General features: G+C 15.3%; 1 protein-coding gene across 4 annotated transcripts in view; it reads left to right on the top strand.

Moving 5' to 3' along the window:
* Positions 1 to 20,608, top strand: part of LOC102655120 (hepatocyte nuclear factor 4-gamma) — a 259,440-nt gene that overhangs the window by 148,459 nt on the left and 90,373 nt on the right. For 2 of the 4 annotated variants that reach the window (XM_026442759.1, XM_026442760.1), the window contains exon 1: positions 4,564 to 4,797. The exons of 1 other annotated variant lie outside the window; for it this stretch is intronic. In XM_026442759.1, coding sequence (XP_026298544.1) covers positions 4,695 to 4,797 — 103 coding nt within the window. In that variant the 5' untranslated portion in view covers positions 4,564 to 4,694. Of the gene's footprint in view, positions 1 to 4,563; positions 4,798 to 19,252; positions 19,652 to 20,608 lie in introns of those variants that run through there. One more of the 4 variants, XM_026442762.1, reaches the window with a different exon arrangement.

Genomic DNA, 20,608 nt, shown 5'->3' with positions numbered 1-20,608 from the left:
ATATTATTAATATTAAAATTATACTTAATATTAATTTTAATATTAATTTGTATATTAATAAAGAAATCCCAATTAATTTTTATATATTAATTTTTGTGTTTATTTCAATCTCTAAAATTAATCCTTGAAGAATATCCTACGAATAAATTAACATTCTATATATTTTCTATATATTCATCTATAAAAATACTAATTATATAAAATCTTCATTAAAACATTTAATTTTTATCGAAAATATTGCATTGATATCATCGACAGTTTCATAAATATTCACAGAAATAGATTTAAATGAGATATTTCATATATTTTATATGCTGATATCTATTATATGCATATAAAATTATATACATTTGTTAAAAATGATAGACTTTACGTAAAATTTCCATATGCTATTGAAAATGTGATGAAAATATCTAATCGTTTACGTAACTTTGACACAGTGACTTTTTTTATCACATTTAATTCTGCAACTGTAACAATATTATTATCTAAGCTGTAATAATATATAAATATTACGTGATAGAGTTTCATGTATTGTTTTTTCTTTACATTATTTATCGTTTATGAATTAATACTTTTTTTCATTTATTAAAAAATTAAAATTAAAATAAACATATTAATAAAAAATCTTTATCAATTTTAGTTTTTGATATTATTTTTATATATTCTGATTTTTGTATATTAGAAAGTTATTGATAAAACAATTATAATTTTTCACAAAAATTAAATTATTAATTATAATATTTATTTTAATATTTAAAATTATTTATAAAATAAATTTATACTTTAAAATATGAGATTTTACATATATATAATTTTTTTTATATTAAGTATACCGATTATTAAAATTATGAATATCATTTAATAATCATTTAATAGTTAATAATAAAATTTTCTATTTTTATTATTTGAAATATTAAAAATGAATAATAATAATAAATTAATTGCATAATGCGAAATTACCGATTTTTTATTTTGGTATTGCAATAGTAACATAATTTTAAATTTTTATTAAATTATAAATTTATATAAAAAATGTTAATATATTCATAAAATATTTTTGGAAAATTAATTTTAGAAATAAATATAAAATAAATACAAAAATTGATATTACATTCATTATATATTTGTTTTTTTTTTTCCATCTTCAGTTCAGCAAATTTTATAAGTAAATTTAATAAATAAATATTAACATTCTTGTGTATCACATTTCTATTTCTATTATTTGTTTTGGAATTGATTTTATTCTAAAATTTCTCCTTCAAAATTTACGAATATATTAACATTCTATGTAAATAATATCACAACTTAGTTTTTCTATAACATATTTGCATGTTAAAGAAATTTGGAAATTAATGAATTTAAAAGAGATAAAAGAATGTATAAATGGTAAATATTTCATTATATTAATTAATATTAATATTAATATAATATTAATATTGCAATTCATCAATCTAAAGTCAGTTTACTGAAATCAGTCAAAGCAATTATACGTATATCTTCAATATATAATTATAATATATTATAAATTCAATATATTATAAATTTATTATTACAATACAATTTAATATAAATTTACAATAAAAATTTACAATACAATTATATTATAAATTTATTGAATTAAAAAAATTAATTTGAAATTCATAATATTTATTATTCAAAATAATGTTTTGTTTACAGTTTTAAGTTTGAAAAAAATAAATATTCAATTGTATTAGAAATACATATTTAGAAATATAATATTTGTAGCAATCTCAACAATAAAGTATCAATATTCGTTTATTACTCACTTAAGAATATAGATATTTTTAATATTTACTTTCAAAACATAACAAAAAAATATTATTTATTATTCATAATATTGATTTTTTATTATTATATAGCATAATAATAGATGTCTTAATAACATTATATATTATTTTATTAAAATATGTTTTATTATTTTTATTGAATTATACTATTATATAAATTAATTTTGTTATTATTTTTAAAAATTATTTATATTTTATCTAAGTAATTTTTTTAATTTATTTAATATAAATTTAATAAATTATTATTTATATTTTTTGTAATCATTTTATTATTTCTATAATAAATAAATAACAACAATTTATTTAATTTTAAATATATAAAATTAATTATAATATAAACAATGTTATTTAATTATTTCATAAAATAATTCATGAATTTACATTTTTTCAGAAGAATTTATTCCTTATTTAAAAAAATTTTTATGGAAGAAATATAATATATCTTAATTATTTTAATTATTTTAATATTTGTTATTCGTAATATTGTAATTGTATTATTAATATAATTATTAATTATTATTAATATAATTCAACTAATGAATATTGAAATTGAAATTTTCTTTTATTTATTTAAAATTTATTAATGATTTAAGCTATTTAAGATAAGATATATAGATTTAAATAACATAGATATTATTTGCATAATATATAGATTATTTAGATAATAATAAATATTTATTTAATTATTTTATTAAAATTATTAATGAAAGTTTATTTATAATAATAAGTATAGTAATAATATAGTAAGTAAGTAAATTTATAAATATTATTCTATATATTTATTAATAAATATACTTACTAATAAAATTATTTACATAATACTCAACATACATAGAAATAATTATAAAAATTGTATATACATTGTAAAACCGAATAGGTAAATTAAATATCGTTTTTTTAATGATAAAAATTGTATATACAATCAAAACGTATTATATTTAAGTTAATAATAAAATTGAAAATAATTGTGATAAACTATAATATATGCAAGTTTATTTTTGAAGATTTTCATTAAGTTTTGATTAAGAAAAAAAAGTTTCAATATTTTATTAGTGATTTCATCTTTGTCTATTTTTGTGTGAATTTTCTCTTAAATATACCATTGAATTCTTATACAATATTTTACTAATAATAATAATAATAATAATAATAATATTTTATTATTTTTTTTATATTATATTTTCTATATTTAATATTTATTATTTTTTTTTAAAATGTAAATATTTAATGATTAGCAAATTATTTTTATTTAGGATAAATTAAAATATTTGCATATAGAAAAAAAATATTTGTGTAAATAATAATGATAAAAATTAAATATTATTAATTAATGCTGACAAAAACGATATCTTCAATTTTATTTTTTAAATAGATTATAATGAATTAAAAAATATATTAAAGTAATAAGTTAAATTAAAGAATTTAAGTTAAATTAAATTAAAGAACAAGGAGAAAATAAAATATAATTAATTAAAATAAATTAGAAAAATTAAAATAAATTAAAATAAATAAAAATATATTAAAATATCTATCCTCTTTTCTCTTCTTTTTATTTATTATCTTACATAATAATTATTTTTTTTATATAATAATAATTCAACTAATAAATTTTTTGAATATTTTTATTTATTTTTATATTTATAAAAAATTATCAGACAATTAATAATAATTATTTAAGAAAAGAATACTGCACAAAAAATAAATCAAATATTTCGCTTTTTATATATAACATAAGTAAGAATATATCTTACACTTTATACACGTGTATATATATATTTATATTGTATATATTACTAAATAGATATTTTCTTTAAAAAAATCATAAATGAAAAAATATGTATATAAGAATATTCCAGAGTATTTCAAATAAATTGATTTTTTTTTTATTTCTATCATTAATCTTTCAATATTAGTTATACGATATTTTATATATATATATATATATATATATATATATATATATATATATATATATATATATATATATTTATATATGTTTTTAATATTATAAAATTATAATATATAATATAAGTATAATATGAATACATAAGTAATTAATTTATCATAAACCATATTTTTATAAATAAAATTTATAAATACACAATATATTAATATATATAATATATTATATTATATATTAAAGAATAAAGGAAGTAGAAAGATCATTGAAAAAATTATATTATAAAATTAATTATACATATAATAATAATTAATATATAATAATTGAATAATTTCAATAAACATTTTTTCTTTTATTATAAATACAATTCCATTCATGTTATATTGTGTAATTAATATGTTTGTGATACATCTTAACGATAGCTTCTTTTATAAACTAAATACCAAAGTTGTTATATAAAGGTGTTGGCTGAAATTTTATTTATTTATTGAGTTATAAACAATTTAATATTAATAAGCAATTTAATATATTAAATAAAAAACAAAAATATGATGAAGATATTTAAATATATAAAAAATATATATAAATTCTCTTTTTTATTTTATTTAATGCAGAATTAAATTTCTAATAGTTTATAAAAATAAGCTTTATATTATATATTTTGTATTTGTTTTTGTTTCTGAAACCAAAATATTATTAATATTTACATATTTATATATTTATATACTTATATATTATTTTTGCCAAATAGTTATAAGTATCCCCTACTATTAGTCTATCCCCACTACCGATATACACATATTACTCTCCCTTCCAGACTGTAAACGACGAAAGAGATAAGTAGTTCCATGTTCAGTCGCACAGCGACCTCCGTGCGTGATGGTTGAAAAGTTTGTTAAAGTTAATATTTTTCATAAATAATTATAAAGTGACAGAAGCATGGCAGGCACGTGAAAAAAACTATAGTTTGTGTTGTGTTATTCATGTGCACGCATACCGCTTCTACGCTAAATTTTTATAATCTATTCAAAATCGACGAATTGTATATCAAAATGCGATTCGATGATCAGCTCTTTGAAGTTCTAGGTAAGTATCTTTTCATTGATAATTATCGGCAGGTAATTATATATATATATATATATATATATATATATATAAAATTATATTATAATATAATTTTATTATAATATAATTATATTATAAAAATTTAATTTAGCTTTTTTATTCTTAAATTTCTTATATTTGTTTTTCTCTTGTGAAAATAAATTGAAGTTATATTAAAATTACAATATAGATAGCTTTAATACTAATGATATTAAGAAGAAAAAAAAATTGGTTTTTATTATAATATAAAAAATGAGAAGTATGTATATTTATATAATATTAGTAGCATAAATAGTAAAATATCAATAAAAAATGAATTTAGGAATTAATTTAATACAAATTCTCTTATATAATAAATTATTTAACATATAAATAAAATATAAAATTATATAATAAAGGACCAAATAAAGGAAAAAAAAATTTAAAGAAACAAAAAGTTGTTAAATATAAAATGAAATGAATGTAAAGATTATTCTTAGAAATAATAAAATGTTATAAAATATATAAGTAATAAATGTAATAAAAAAAATAATATATAAATAATAAATACTTAAAATAATAAATACTTAATTTTAATTATGATATTAATCATTAAAATTTTATAGTATCTACGAAACTATAAATTAATTAATTATTACGATTATTATGATTATAAAAATAATAATTACAAAGATATATAACACATAATACAATAAAAAAATTACAAAACTAATCAATCTTTATAATAAAAGACATATATATAAATAATTTTATATAATTAATTTATATAAAAAGTTTATGATTCATAATTAATAAAAATTTATATTTAAAAGTTTTTAAAATATAAATAAATTAATATTTTTTTTTTGAAATTCTTAAATTAGAAAATATTATATTTTTGTATTTTTAAAAATTTTTTAAAAATTTAATTAATTTTTTTTTAATATAGTAAATAAAATATTAATTTATGAAATACAATTAATTACACTGCATTATAATTATATAATATAATTACACTGCAAGTAATTATATAACAATATGTTAATGTGATTTAAAAAAAATTTTTAATATAATACAAGTTATATAATACTAATTTTATATAATAATAAAAAGCTATAATTAGGATCAGAGTAACACAGAAAATAAATATAATTATTTTTAAACAAACGTGATTATGTATATAAATATTGTGATATTATATAATAATATTTTCTTTATTCTTTATTATAAGAGAAATATTTCTTAAGAAATATCATTGTTTTATTATCAAAATTATATAAAATAAAGCAATTTTAAAAAAATTTTTTTGAATAATTAATTTTGTATATTTCTATAGAAAAAGAAAAAATTTATTGTTGAAATCTTTCCAACAGATATTGAATAATCGCAAAATTAATATGAAAATAAATATGAAATTTATATTATTAATATTTAAATTTTAATTAGAATATATATATATATTATTTAATATATAATTATAGTATATTTATAAAGAATTTAATACTATTTTATATTTTATAATTTTATATATTTAAAATATTAGAGAATATTTTAAATATTCATATCATTTAAAAAAATATAATAATATAATAAATAAAATATTTAATTTTTATCTTTTTTATGCTCTTTTTTTATTTAGTTTTCTATAAATGTTATTGTTTTAAAATAAAGAATTTGTCTGATTGAATTAATTAATATTATTTTAAAATATATTGAAATTTAAATATGTTTAAAAATTCAAATTTTATATTTAAATATTTTTCTAATTGAATTAAATTAATAAATAATTGTTATTTTTTTTAATTTTTTAAAAATATTATTTTAACATTTTATATTAAAAAAATTTATTAAAATATATTATTTAATTCTATTTTTTTTGTATTAATATTTAAACAAAATTCAAATCTTTCTTGTCAATATTTCATTTATATAAAATAATAAAATTATAAATATTATTTTAAAAAATTTTTAATAATAATTCAATCAAATATAAGTTTGGATAATTTCAATTTTTAAGTATAGACTATCTTAGATTAATTGCTATTATTAATTATTTATATCTATCTGATTATCTTTGTATGTATATGAAAATAATATATAATATTAAAAACATGTATATGTATAACCAATATTTTTTTATATTTTATTTTTAAAAAAAATAATTTTAAAAATGTAATAAATATCTATCTTTATATGATCTTTTTATTAAATAAAGAAGATATATATAATTAAATAGAATCATACTAGAATATTACTAGATATATCACATAGAATTTTACTAGATATAGAAATAAATAAAAAAAAATATTTTCACTTAACATTTTATTACAAAATTATTTAGAAATAAAAATCTTTATTTATATTTTATATGTATTACATTAACACAATTGGTTAATAGCCTTATTTAATATAATTATAATTTGCAGTTAAACAATTTTTCGAATTTATTTTTGCGTATAGAAAAATAAATTGTTTATAGAATTATTGAATCATTTAATTATTCTACATATTATACATATTTACAAATCTATTATTTCTTTAGTTTTAAATTAAATTAATATAATAAAAAAATATAAATTATTATATTTAATTAATAAAATTAAAAAATATTAATAAAATAGTTAAAAAATTAATTATTAAATAAAAATCTGTAAATTTATTATATATTATAGCATACATAATGTATACAATTATAATATAATGTAATAAATATGTTCATGTATTTAAGATAATTATAATAAAAAAATTAAGATGGGACAAATCCCAGATAATTTTTAATTATCAGATAGTATTTACTAGTCATTATTTTTTTAAAAGTTTATTTAGTTTTCTGTGAATAAATACAATTTAATTAATTTATGATAAATTAAGTAATAAAATTAAGTAAATTAAATAATAAATATAACTTGCAAAATTATTTTTTTTAATTTTTGAACTTTCTTATGAAATATTTTAAATTCCATGTAACTAATAAATGACAAAATAATCACCATATCAACTATGTATATATATATATATATATATATATATATATATATATATGAAATATTTCACAAACTATTATAGTATAAATATATAATAAAAAATATAAAAATAAAAAAAATTTATTCTATTTAAAATTTGTAACGATTTATTTTCATGTTTTAATTATTTATTCGAAAAAATGATTTTAAATAAAATAATCGGCTTTCTATAGTTTTGTAATTGTAATTTGTAATAATATAAAATATTACTAAGAATAATAAATTAAAATTAATTATCATTATTACCATAATATTTACATAAATAATTTCAAATATAGATAATGAAAATTAAGTTTTTATCTTTTTATTTTAAATACTATTGAAATTACCTATCAAAATTTAATATTTGCTATCTAAATGTAAATTTGAAAAAAAAGAGAATATTTATATAAAATAAATAATATATTTTTACTAAAATAAAAAAATGAAACTTATATACTAAAAATACTTAAATACTAAAAAGCTTATATATTAAAAATACTATTAATTTAATATGTTAATATATTAATATTACATAATCTTAGTGAAAATATTAGTAAAACAATTTTAAAAAGTCGATTCTAAAGATCAAAATTAACAAAAAGATTAGTATACAAATATCAGTTAAGATTTACTTATTAAATTATAAACAATTTAAATTTATATCAGATAAAATAAAATAGAGATAAAGTGAGACTGCTATCTCTGTCATACTGCCGCACCATTTCGTTTAATTTAATGCAAACATAAATTATTTATGTAACTTATTTATATTTTAAAAAACTTTTAACATTTTTATATAAATTTTTATATAAATGTTAAATACTTAGTAAATTAAATACTTAGTTTTAAAATCCCTCCAAAATATTTCACTATATGAAGAAATATATGTATATATATGTTAAAAATTTTTCATATTTTTTCTTTTTATAGTAAAAAAATTAAAATTATGAAATATAAAATATTAAAATATTTAATTTATTTGCACAAAGCATTGACAACTTTTTTTTATAGATGAGCAAATGCGAAATTAATATTAATAAATAATATAACTTCTTTTCTAAAGAAGACATTAATTTATTTTTGATAACATATAACATTTTCAATATAAAAAATATATCTTTTAAAAGTAAAATTTTAATAAAATTTAAAATTAGTAAAATTTTACTTTTGTAAAAATGATTAAATATGAGATATTATCTAATGATATATATGAGATATATATTATCTTAAAATGTTTAATTATTTAATTAATTATATTAAATTATTTAAGTCACATATTTATTTTATTAATTAGAAAAAGTCAATCTTCATATTTTATCTAGTATAATGCTATTATAGTCAAATTAAATAAAAATAAAAATTAACTAAATAAAAATTAACTATAATATATATAATTAAATAAAAATTAACTAAAAATTAATTTTCAGTATTAATCCATTAACGCTAAATCTTATAATATAAATACAAATTTCATTTTTAATTTATCTTAATCAATTTACTATTTATTGAATTATTCACTTCTTCTTTTTAATATTATAGTTATTAAAGAAATTTTAAAGATTAATTTTAAAGATTAATTTAATATTGTCTTTATAATTATTTATTGTTAAAATTAAAAGTTATAATTTTTTAATGGAAATTTTATTTTTGCATTATATTTTGTCCTAATGTGTATATATATATATGTGTGTGTGTGTGTGTGTGTGTGTGTAATTTGTAGAAATAGTTTCTAATTTGTAGAAAATAATTTCTAACAATCATTTTTTGAATTCGCCACTGTTAATTTTACTTAATTTTTAATTATTTATTAATTTAACTTAATATAATTACATTGCTATATTTTTCAAATGATTTTAGAATGATTATTAGAATGATTTTTCTATTAATTATTTCGAAAGCAATCTAATCATTTACTAGTCATTTTATAATGATAAAACCGTGTTTTTTTTTTTTAATTTTTTTTATCTTTTGCTGGAAAAGAGGATTACAAAATATTTGAATTAAAAAGTGCAATTCAAAAAAAAAGAAAAAAAAATTTCGTTATATTAATTTTATAATATAAAACATTTACTATTATAATATATTTTTTATGTTATAAAAAAATATTACATAAATAAATTATATTTTGTTTGTTTTTGAAGTATAAACTTTTTGAAAATTTTTTGAATTATATATATTAGGATAGAAAGTCAAAATTATATGATTATTTTCTAATAATGAAGAAAACTTGTCTTTAATTTTTCTAAATTTTGTATGTAAAAACTAGTTTTTATAAAATTAATTTTTCAGGTATTGTTAATTTCGAAGTTTTAATTGAAACATATCGTTTTACTTTTTAATTCTTTTTTTTAAATTTTCAATTATAATATTTTTATCTTAGTTTTATATATAATTTATTGATATTATTTCAAAATAGATGTGTAAAATGGTGTTCACAATATTAAGTAATTTAGAAATTCTTGCGAAATGATAATTTTTTTTATTTCATATCTATTCTAAATATTTTCATCCAAATTAATTTTATATAATAAAAAATATTATTTGTTGAAAATTACATTATTATAAATTATTGAACAAAAATAATTAGAAAGTAATAATTTTTAAATTGTTTGCAGCACATTTTGTCGATATTTTAATTTAAATAATAAAATTTAAATAAAAAATAATAAAAAACAATTTTTATTTATCATTAAAGTCATAAATAATAAAAAAGAATTTCATTCTTATATTTTGTTCTATGTATATATATATACATATATATATTTGCTTAGATTAAATTTATAAATAATCGGAGATTATTGACTTAGAAATGATCAATAGATATAAACTTTTTAATTTAATATTCATTATTTAACTAATAGTTCATACAAAATTTAAAGAAATTTAACTACGTTAATTTGAATCCAACGATCAGACTATTAAAGTTAGATGAAAAAATGGTATATATTCTCTTTAAAAGTTAGTATAGTATAGTATTTGTTTGAAAATTGGAAAAAAATTAAATATTTGTTAGTAGATACGAAAAAATATTATTTAATTTAATATATAATAAAAAAATTGATGCATTATGATAAAATTAAATATTTTCTAAAGTTCTTAAGCAAAATTGTAAGTAATAATAGAATAGTAATTAAGAAATGTAATTAAAAGTAAAAATTTGTAAAAAATAAAAAGTAAAACTTGACATTATTTTATTTTTGTTTTAATCAAATTTCTTTCTTATAAAGAAAGAAAAGATTTCATTTTACATAGTATAATTTGTGTAATTTTTATTATATTATCATATATATGAAATTTTTATTTTAATGTTTCAAAAAAATATATAAAAATTCTATTTTCTTTTTAGTAATTTTTGAAATTTATAAATTGAAAATATTTTTAAAATCAACGAATTAAAAAAAATCAGATAAGATTATTTTATTTTTTAATTAATGTAATTTTTTTTCGTAAATTTTTTAAATGAAATTAATTTAATTAACACTATTGCTCTAAAATATATTTTTATATATTATATTCATTTTATATATTTTTCTTTAAAATCCTTAAATGCATGATTATATTTATTTTTTAATAAAAATAAAATTAAAATTTTGAAACGTTTACACTGAATCTTATTCGAGTATAATTATCATTCTGGTAACATGATAGTCGAGCCAGCACATAAAATGATTCATTTATGGGTATCTTATTGTTTCACTACAGACAGAAACTGCTTCATTCTGTTTATCATAAACTGACTCATTTGCTAACCAGCTTTGTTACAATTTTCTTTTCTCTTTCTTTCTTTCTCTTCCTTTTCTTCCTTACATATTGCTTACATGGAAATATACGTTTAAAGAAAAACCAATTATTAGAGAAACCTTTGTTGATCGAGAAACTGAGCAATCTGGATGGAATGCCTTCAACACGTGTGTCGATTAATCAAAAACATGAATATAATCATTAATGCATACATAAATGTATAATAAGTTAAAATGGCGTTGAAATTTCATTAATATCAATAGAGAACAACAAAAATTTCATATATAATTGTGGAAAGTTCATGGAATGTTTAAATAATGTTTAAAATGTTTAAATTATTATTTTTTTTATCAATTTTATGTCTTTTAAAGACTTATCCATAATAATATAAATATAAAAAAATATATTTTTTTTTGGTTAGATTTTGAAAAATTCAAATTTTTATTTATGAAAATAAATTTTTGCTAAGCTTCCAAATAACAATTATTTTTTTTTTTTTTTTTTTACAAAACATACAATTGAAATTATTTGTCACATAAATTTATTTTATAAAATAATAAGAGAGAGATTATTTATTATCATATCACAATTATAAATAATTTGTTTGATTATGTATTTATTGCTAAACTATCATCATTTGCTTGGTGTTGTTTTATTCATTGTTATTTCATTTTTATTATTTCGCAATAATTAATCTATATAAATTAATCCATCAAATTGACGAATTTTCGTAAAAATAAATATACAACTAGAATCACATCTAGAAGTAATAAAATATAAATATTCCAGAGAAAATAAAAATATATGCTGCATTATATCATTAAAGACCAATATATAATGTTTAAAAGAATAATATTTGCATATTCAGAATTTTTAAACATAAAATGGAAAACCCGTCAAATTGACGGATTTTGTAAATCTAGTATTAATAAATAAATAATTTTATTATTTCAAGTCATTACTGTTTATTCTATTTTAATAAAATATATTTACCAATATAACTATTGTAAAAAATTTAAGAAAATGTAAAAAATTTTTGAAAATAATAAATATTTTTTTTACTTTTCAATAAAAAAACTTTCAGATAATTGGTTGAATTATTCTTATTTTTATTATTCTTATTCTCTTCTTTAGAAAAAAAGATTTAAAAAATTATTATAACTGATTTCTATAAAATTTGTTAAAATAAACATTTTATTAACATTAAAATGAAAAATAAAAGATAAATATAAAAAATATATAAAAACAAACAATTTATATATAAAAGAATTTAAATATAATTATAAATATATATTATTTGATATTATTTATATATGAGCAGAGGAAAAAAATCGAATTATTTTATGTTAACTATTATTTTATTTTTATATCAATCAATTTTAATAATCAAATATTATAGTCATTAATTCAATTTAATTTTTAATTTTTTTTATTTCTATGATAATATAATATAATAATATAGTAATATGATATTATTTATGATTTTCTAATTCATTATTTCTATTTAAAATATTTTTTATCTATTACTATGTTATTTATAAGTTCATACTTTATATAAAGAATTCTTTATGTTACTTATGATTTGTTGTTTTGAATATAACATGTAAAAAAACACACAAAATATTCAAAATATAATATTATGATATCTGAAAAATGAAGTAAATCTCTACTTTTTAAGTTTTAATTCTTTAATCATGTTCATAAAAATTTAATTTTATAATTTTTATATATTTTAAATATTTACAATTTATTTATAAACAATTTAAATTCGCGTTAGATGAAATGTGACGAGAATAATGGAATAATGGTAAAATGCGACAATGGTATAACGAAAATAATAATTTTAACTCTCTTTATATCTCATTTTATCTAACATAAACTTCAATTAATAAATAGATGATAATAAATAAATCAATCAATATACTTACTATATACTAATTTTTGTATTTGTTTTGCCTTTAGAATTAATCTTCTCATAAATATATTATATTAATCCTATACATATCTTTATGTACTTATATATGTACAATCATTAAAAAGAAAAATAAGACAGAGATTAAAATACATTTGAGATTAAAAATATATTTCATTTAAATCATTTTTTAGTACAAGCAAGAGATATTTTCTATATTCATTTCTATTGATTTGGCCAATATAATAAAATATTAAAATGTTATAAAAAAAATTAAATACTATAATATGATATGCAAAAAAATGTACATCTTATTATACTATTTTATTAATCGATTATTACATTATAATAAGTACTACATATGAATTGAAATATACAGGGTAGGACATTAACGTTCGCTTTGAATATTTCCATTATTTGTAATAATATGAAAAAATGTTGTATACAGAACTTGCACTGTATAAAGAAAAGCATATTGTGATATGAATATTTTTGTGTAGGTGAAAGCCTAAAAGAAATTTCAAGCTTATCTCTATTTTTTTAAATAGAATTCTATATTTTTTTATGTAATAACTAATGTTGAAAAAACTTCAATCATTGAAAGCATCAATCATTGAAAATCATGCAAGATCAAATAGTAATAAAATAATAATAAAATAAAATAACTTTCTTATATTACAAGAAATGTTTGAATTAGTGACTGTTTTATGTTTAAAGTTGATAAACAACATTTTTCAATGCTTTAATAAAATTAGATACTTAATATATTAAATTGATGTTTTTATTAATACATAATATATATTAAAATAAAAGAAATAAACTTTAAAACAGAAAGACTTTAAAACAAAAGAAATAATTTTTGAAAATATATTTTTTTTATTATTTTATATAATATCTCAATAATAAACTGTTATCATTATTTATACTTAATAAAAATTTAATAAAAAAAATTAATTTAATAAAAGCCTCAATTGATATTTTTATATATTAATTTTTATGTTCGATTTAATCTTTAAAATTAATTCATCAAAAGTGTAATTAATATTTTCTAACCATATATATATTTATATTATATTAGCTTTAAATTATATTTTATATTATATTATTTTTATTACATTAGTTTTAAATTATCAAGAATTTAGATTTTATTTTTTCTAATAATAGTTTGCAATAAAAAAATTTAAAATAAATCAATACGAAAAAAAATTTTATTGAGAATTATTATATATATTTAAAAAATAAAATTTAAATTTAAATTTTGAGCGAAATTGATTAATAAAGTTAATTAATTTATAATTCTCAAAAAGAAAGATGTAGCGAGCTGAAAATAATCACATTCATTTGGAGTAATCAGATATAATGAACTGATACATATTTCATTATTCTGTTTATCATTTGAAAGTTTTCAAATATATAAATTTTTTGCTTTGTATATATAAGATTACAAATTATTTATAATTTAATTTCTTCAATTGATTATATGAGTAGGATTATTATAAGCTAAAATATTTTACAATTTTAATTAAAAATTTAAATATATATCATTTATATCTTTTTATATCTTTTTAATGTCTCAGTTTGCCACTATATCTCAATTTGGGTTGTATCGGATTGTATGAATTTGCTGTTATATATTTTACTTGTACGATTCTTAATAATATATATATTATTATATTCATTTTATATGTTATTCATTTTATAAAATATTAGGACAGGTATCAGCATATAAATTTCATTCCAGTATATGTATCAAAGTTTTATTATATATTTTCTTATTATTTTTCAATATTGATATCTTATAAAATGATATCAAAACAATGCTATAGCATCAAAAACTTTCTGTTATCTCATAAAAATATTGATATTCTTTTGATAATTTTATTAATGCTTCGATAATCTGTTTGATATTTTATGAAGATTTTGATAAATATTTGATATTTTAGCTTTCATTTTTAAATATAATTAAAATTAAATAATATATTAAGAAAGAAAAGAAGAGGATGTAAAATATAATTTTATATTAAAATAATCTAATCTTTGTATTAAATTAGTATATATGAAATCTTGTTTGAATTCAATTAATATTAATTATCAACCAAGCAATTTTTCAATATCTTATTTTTTTTCCGTAAGATATAGTCCATCTTTATGTTACACAATAAACTTTGATTACTTAAAAAAATTTTTTTTATTATTATATTTTTTAGTCATTATCTAATTTAAAATACCAATTATAAACTTATTTAGCTATAAATTATTAACAAAAAGGGCTATTTTAATTGAAACTTTTTACAATAATAAAAGAAAATTATAAAACGAAAAGATAATATGGCATATTATATTTTTATTATATTTTTTTAATATAATATTATAAATCAAATGATTTTGTTTTTACAATTTATATAAGTTATTAATATCGTGAGACATGTTAATAAAAATGTTAATTAAGATTTATTTATTAAATTTATTTATTATTAAATTATTATTAAGTAATTTAAGTTCGCATTAGATAAAATAAATCAGAAACAGAATGCAACAGAGACAGAGATTCTTTTTTTATATCTCTTTTCATCTAACAAGTTTTAATTAAAAAATTAATGAACAAGCTACAATCAATATTTTTATATATTATATATTATATTTTTATATATTTTATATATTATATATTAATTAATTTTTGAATATGTTTTAATTTTTTAGAATTAGTTTTCCAAAATTGTCCCACAAAATATATTAATACTTCATATGCATATATTCGTATATATTTATTAAATAAATACTTATTATTAACTTAATTCACAGAACAAATTCAATCAAACATTTTATTATAGAATCTATAAATATTATAAATTAATTAATTATATAATATAATATTTCGAAAAATTTTAATTATTGTAGTAAATTGAAATAAATAATTGAAATAAACGGAACTAAAATTAATAAACAAAATAGAGCGAAAAGTTGTCATTAATAAAAGAAATTTTAGATTAATCGTTCTAAATTTAGTTCCTATGCTGCATAATCTATATTTTATATTTAAAATTTATATTCAATTTATATTTAAAATCAAGTAGAATTCATTAGAATATCAATTTTCTTAGTTAAATTAATGGCTGTAAATTAACTTGTCAAAGTTATGTAGAAAAGAAAAATTATCTTATAGATAAGTTATCATACTTGCGAACTTTAAAAGTGAAATATTAATATCGAATACAATATTTAATACTTAATATCTTTAGCTTAATATCTTTTAAATAATCAAAAAATTAAAAAATTAATAACAAACAATTATAAAAAATAATAATGAAATAAAATTTATATGGATTTTATTCCATATTAATAATTATTCTAAAATTATTCTTAATAATAAAAAACTGACTAAATAATTAAAAAAAATTCAAAATTATCAATACAAAAATAAGTTATTCGTGGAAAATATAATAAAAATGATCAAAAATTAATTACTCTATATGGAAATAACGTTTATATATATAATCAACATTATTAAAAACTTTCATAAGAAACACCAAATAATCTATTCATTAAAAAGAGATAAAATAATAACTTGAATAGTCCATCAAGAAAATGTATTTATTATTGTTACAACAAAAAATTAGCTCTACAATGTAAGGAATATGACACGCAATAAATCAATTTTACAATGCCAAAAATATAACAATATATAATGATAAAAAATATATATATTATAATAATAATAAAGATTTATAAAATATTCATAAAATTTATTATATAAAAATATATTTAAATATATAAGAAATATATTTGTGAAAAATATGAAAAAAGTAGAAAAAAAAACCTATCTATTATCTAAAAAAAAATATGATAAATGTGAAAAAATATGAAAAAAATATGATAATGTATTAAATATTTCATTATTGAATATAACCAATTATTATTAACAACACTTAAATTTTAAATAGTAAGAAAAAAATTTATATAAATATTACTTATTTTTTATTTTTTAAAATTATATGTTATTATATATTATTTTTTAATATTGACAAAATATTAAGTATTTTTGTTTATAATTAAAATGAAAAAAAAATATTTATATCTAATTCGTAAATCCAACTTTTTTTGAATAAATAAATGTATACATAAATTGTCAATCTACTTTTATCATTGTTAATATCAACTATATCTGATTATTATTTATTATAAATTATTATATGATATTTTTATGTGAGTTTAAATTTAGAAGAATAATCGAAAAGGTAAATTTATTATTATATATTTCATTTATACAGTTTTTAAATATATGTTTTAAAAAAACTACAAACAAAGAAATGGCTTATATCTATTTCAATTTTTTTAAATTTTAGAATTGATAATTTATTAATCTTAATAGTAGTTATTAAATTTGTAATTAATTTTGATTATGCAAAAATTAATTAAATATAAGTATAATGCTAGTACTTTTAAAAAACTATATTATAAGTTATAATATAAGTTATAAATTACGTAAATTACACATTTAAAATTTTATTTGCAAAAATGACAATACATATGAGTCAAATTAATATAAGAATTATGTAGTATAGATTTAGATTACTAGAACGAAGTGCAAGATCAACATTTTTTTGCATTATTTATGATTTCTATAATAATAATCAAAAGTTATCTTTCATAATAATTCTAAATATTAAAATTTGAAATTATCAACAAATATCGTATTACCAACAAATTGTTAAAAATATTTTTTTTATTGCTTTTATGAAATTTTCATATATAAATATGATAAAATGTTATCAAAAATAGTATTAAAAAATCTAAATATGAGATGAATATTTCAGATAATCAATTTTTTAATTTTATTTTACACCAAAATTAATTATATATAATACTTTTATAATTTATTTCGAAATTATTAACTTATAAGCAGAACTTATGTTTTTATATACATTCTGACGAATCTATTGATTAGTTAGTAGTTAGTTATTCAAAGTCAATTATCATAATTAATAAGAAATCATCTTTTTGTATTATTTCATTTATTGAGATATAATATTCGAATCGTTGATTTAGATATATTTAAAAAAAAAATTGTAATAAAAAATCAGAAATAATTAAAAAATTCAATGACTATTTTTATATAATTATAGTTATAACTTTACAATTTGATTAGGATTTTTTTCAATATATAATTCTCAATATAATTATAAATAATATATCATTATTTAATAATAATGAATATTTTATTAAAGAATTTATTAAAAAAAAAATCTACTTGATGATACAAAAAAACAAAATTTGATGCAATTTTTTTCTTATTTTTTTATTTAAATAAATATTTATATAATAAATATTATTTAAATAATATTTATTGAAATAATTCCTAATTTTATATTTTGTAAATTCTCTTCACATATTAATATTTTGTTATTATATATTTTTCAAATTTTTCAATATAATATTAAAATTGTTTAATGTTCAATAGATACATTATATATAGCAATAAAAAATAATAGAAAAATATTCAAAATGGCATAATTTATGTTATATCAAAGATAAGAAAATAATTTCTATGAAATCAAAAATCAAGCATTTTTTATATATATCTGCTAAATTTGTTTGATTCCTACTGATTATCAACTTATCTTTTTCCACTTCTAATCACTTTCAGTTTAGTTCTCCACATTTATAACCTCTCAACATTTATAACCTCTCAACATGAACGCCCCCCACTCTTAATTATTTCCAGTACATATATTCATTCTTACTTATGGCAGACGGGTTACCCCTACTCCTGGTCCACGAGCCAAGCGCAAAACGCGTCAGCTGCTCGCCAGTCGTCTTTGCGACGTTGTTAAGTAATAATCGGAAATTATTGTCACAATAAATTTTGCTACCTGTTCACTACAGTTCTTACGCGTTTCAATCCTATATTTGCTATATTAATTCAATATATAAATCGTCATTAATTAGAGTGCATTTTTTGTTGATCGACAAACGATAGTGTGATGGTCGAGAAATTACGTAATTAAAGATCGCAGTAGCGCTACATATAACGTAATTCGTCATACTATTGTCGTTTCCATGATAAGAATGATAATGGAGGTTACCTGTTTGAAGCTTCTTCCTATAACAATCGGAAGAATCCGTGCACAATCAATCGGGGATCTCGACGCCTGATACAGAGGTCACATCCATTACTATTTCGTGAAAATGGGACTGGCAGGTAAATTTTTTCCTAAGGAAATTTCATTAATAATGTTTTTAATTGATTTGAAAATCTTCTTTCCGAAAATCTATTCTAATATAATATAATATAATAATAATTGTTGATATATGCATATGCAAATATTTTTTTTTTATTTTTTTTTATATTATGTAAAAATTATGACAGATAGAATACCATGTCTATCAATCTTTATTTTTTTTTTTTGATTATTAAAAGAATTAATTGTGTAATTCTATAATTTTTATAGAATTCTATATAATATAATTTTTCTTTTTTTTTTTTCAAAGAATTTAATAAGTAATAATATTTATTTTTTATTAAATTTGAGAATTGAAATTACAAAGATTTTCGTTTCAATAAATTTAAAAAAATTAACAAATGTAATTAATATCTGTTTTTGAATTTAATATAGACTTATAAAATATTATTTAAATTATTTAAATTAATATATAAAATATTATTTATTTATATCATATTTAGCAAAAATATAATATAATTTTATTTTTTAAATAAGATTATTTAAATGATAAAAATATTGGATAATAAATTTATAATAATAATAAAATTATAATTAACTTTTATAGATAAAAATTATTTTACAATTTTGTCTCTTTTTGATACATCAGTAATCATGTTTCAATAATAATCACATTTGTTAAATGATAATAATAATGAACAACGGTATTTGGACATGTCGCGTTTGTGGAATTGATTATCATTATTATATAATTGCGACTAGTTGTATGGAATACTTATCATGCGAAAAGTGGAAAATTTCGAAGATACTCGTCAGTGGGTCAGTTTACATCTTATTATTAACCAGCATACGTACCCATATTTGATTTGTACCCATTGATTGATGGTTTTCATTCAAAATAGTCTTCATTAATTTTATCAAGTAATATAATATGTAATATATATTATAAAAGAATACTATTGATTTTTTGGTTTATA

Source organism: Apis mellifera, linkage group LG9, assembly GCF_003254395.2.
Source record: "Apis mellifera strain DH4 linkage group LG9, Amel_HAv3.1, whole genome shotgun sequence".
In the NCBI taxonomy this organism is placed as follows: Eukaryota; Metazoa; Arthropoda; class Insecta; order Hymenoptera; family Apidae; genus Apis; species Apis mellifera.
Note: the sequence above shows the minus strand (reverse complement) of the source record. Positions and strands in the feature narration are given on the sequence as shown.